A 696-nucleotide genomic window follows, 5' to 3' on the forward strand; every position below is an offset into this window, starting at 1 on the left:
GGAGACATTTTCCTTGCTGCCTTACCAAGAATCAGAAGGGTGATTCCATTGAAAACAGCGCCGACATAAGTCATCAGCCACATGAAGACAGCCAGCTGTGAAAGCCAACATCAGGTTAAGCAGGAATAATTATAATGCAAAATTCAAGTTAACTGACGCCATTTTCCACTAGCGAATTACGTCTGCATAAATTTAGTGATGTATAAACAAATAAGTAATTTCAAAAAGAAGGTTACCCCACTTGCACTATACGTTTGAAGGTGCGTACGAGAAGCCTGCAGTTCTCTTAGGCCCAAAGACAGACTGCAATTGCATTTCTGTCATCTACAGCACCCTTGTTCTGATGTTAGTTCTCCAGGTGCAGGAGATACGTTCTCTATTGACTTCTGTCCCCATTTTTACAGGCTGACTGAGATAAGCATACTTTCATTTTTGCCTGATAAAACCCTCTTTAATGTTTTTCCTCTGAATTATAACCGAGTCCCTGATTTGCCTCACCACCAAAAGCTGTAGAAGCAACTAACCTTCAAGGAGTCAACCAGATCTTCTACCAGAAAGAGGCGGATGACGAGTTTCAGGGCCCTGTTGATGTGCACCATGGCAGCATTCATGTAATTGTGGAAAGCTTCTGAGGACAGAGTGATGTCCACATCCAGGTAGGCTCTTCCAGAAGAAACAGTCACACAACAGACAGGG

At 43.1% G+C, this 696-nt stretch overlaps 1 protein-coding gene across 1 annotated transcript in view; it reads right to left on the reverse strand.

The window, feature by feature from the left end:
* RTN3 (reticulon 3) overlaps positions 1 to 696 on the reverse strand; it is a 47938-nt gene that overhangs the window by 3812 nt on the left and 43430 nt on the right. The window contains exons 3-4 of the mRNA XM_006911180.3: positions 525 to 663; positions 26 to 95 (exon numbers count right to left, since the gene is read on the reverse strand). Of these exons, the coding sequence (XP_006911242.1) occupies positions 26 to 95; positions 525 to 663 (209 nt within the window). The remainder of the gene's footprint in view (positions 1 to 25; positions 96 to 524; positions 664 to 696) is intronic.

The sequence above is a fragment of the Pteropus alecto genome, unplaced genomic scaffold (genome assembly GCF_000325575.1).
Source record: "Pteropus alecto unplaced genomic scaffold, ASM32557v1 scaffold43, whole genome shotgun sequence".
Classification (NCBI taxonomy): Eukaryota; Metazoa; Chordata; class Mammalia; order Chiroptera; family Pteropodidae; genus Pteropus; species Pteropus alecto.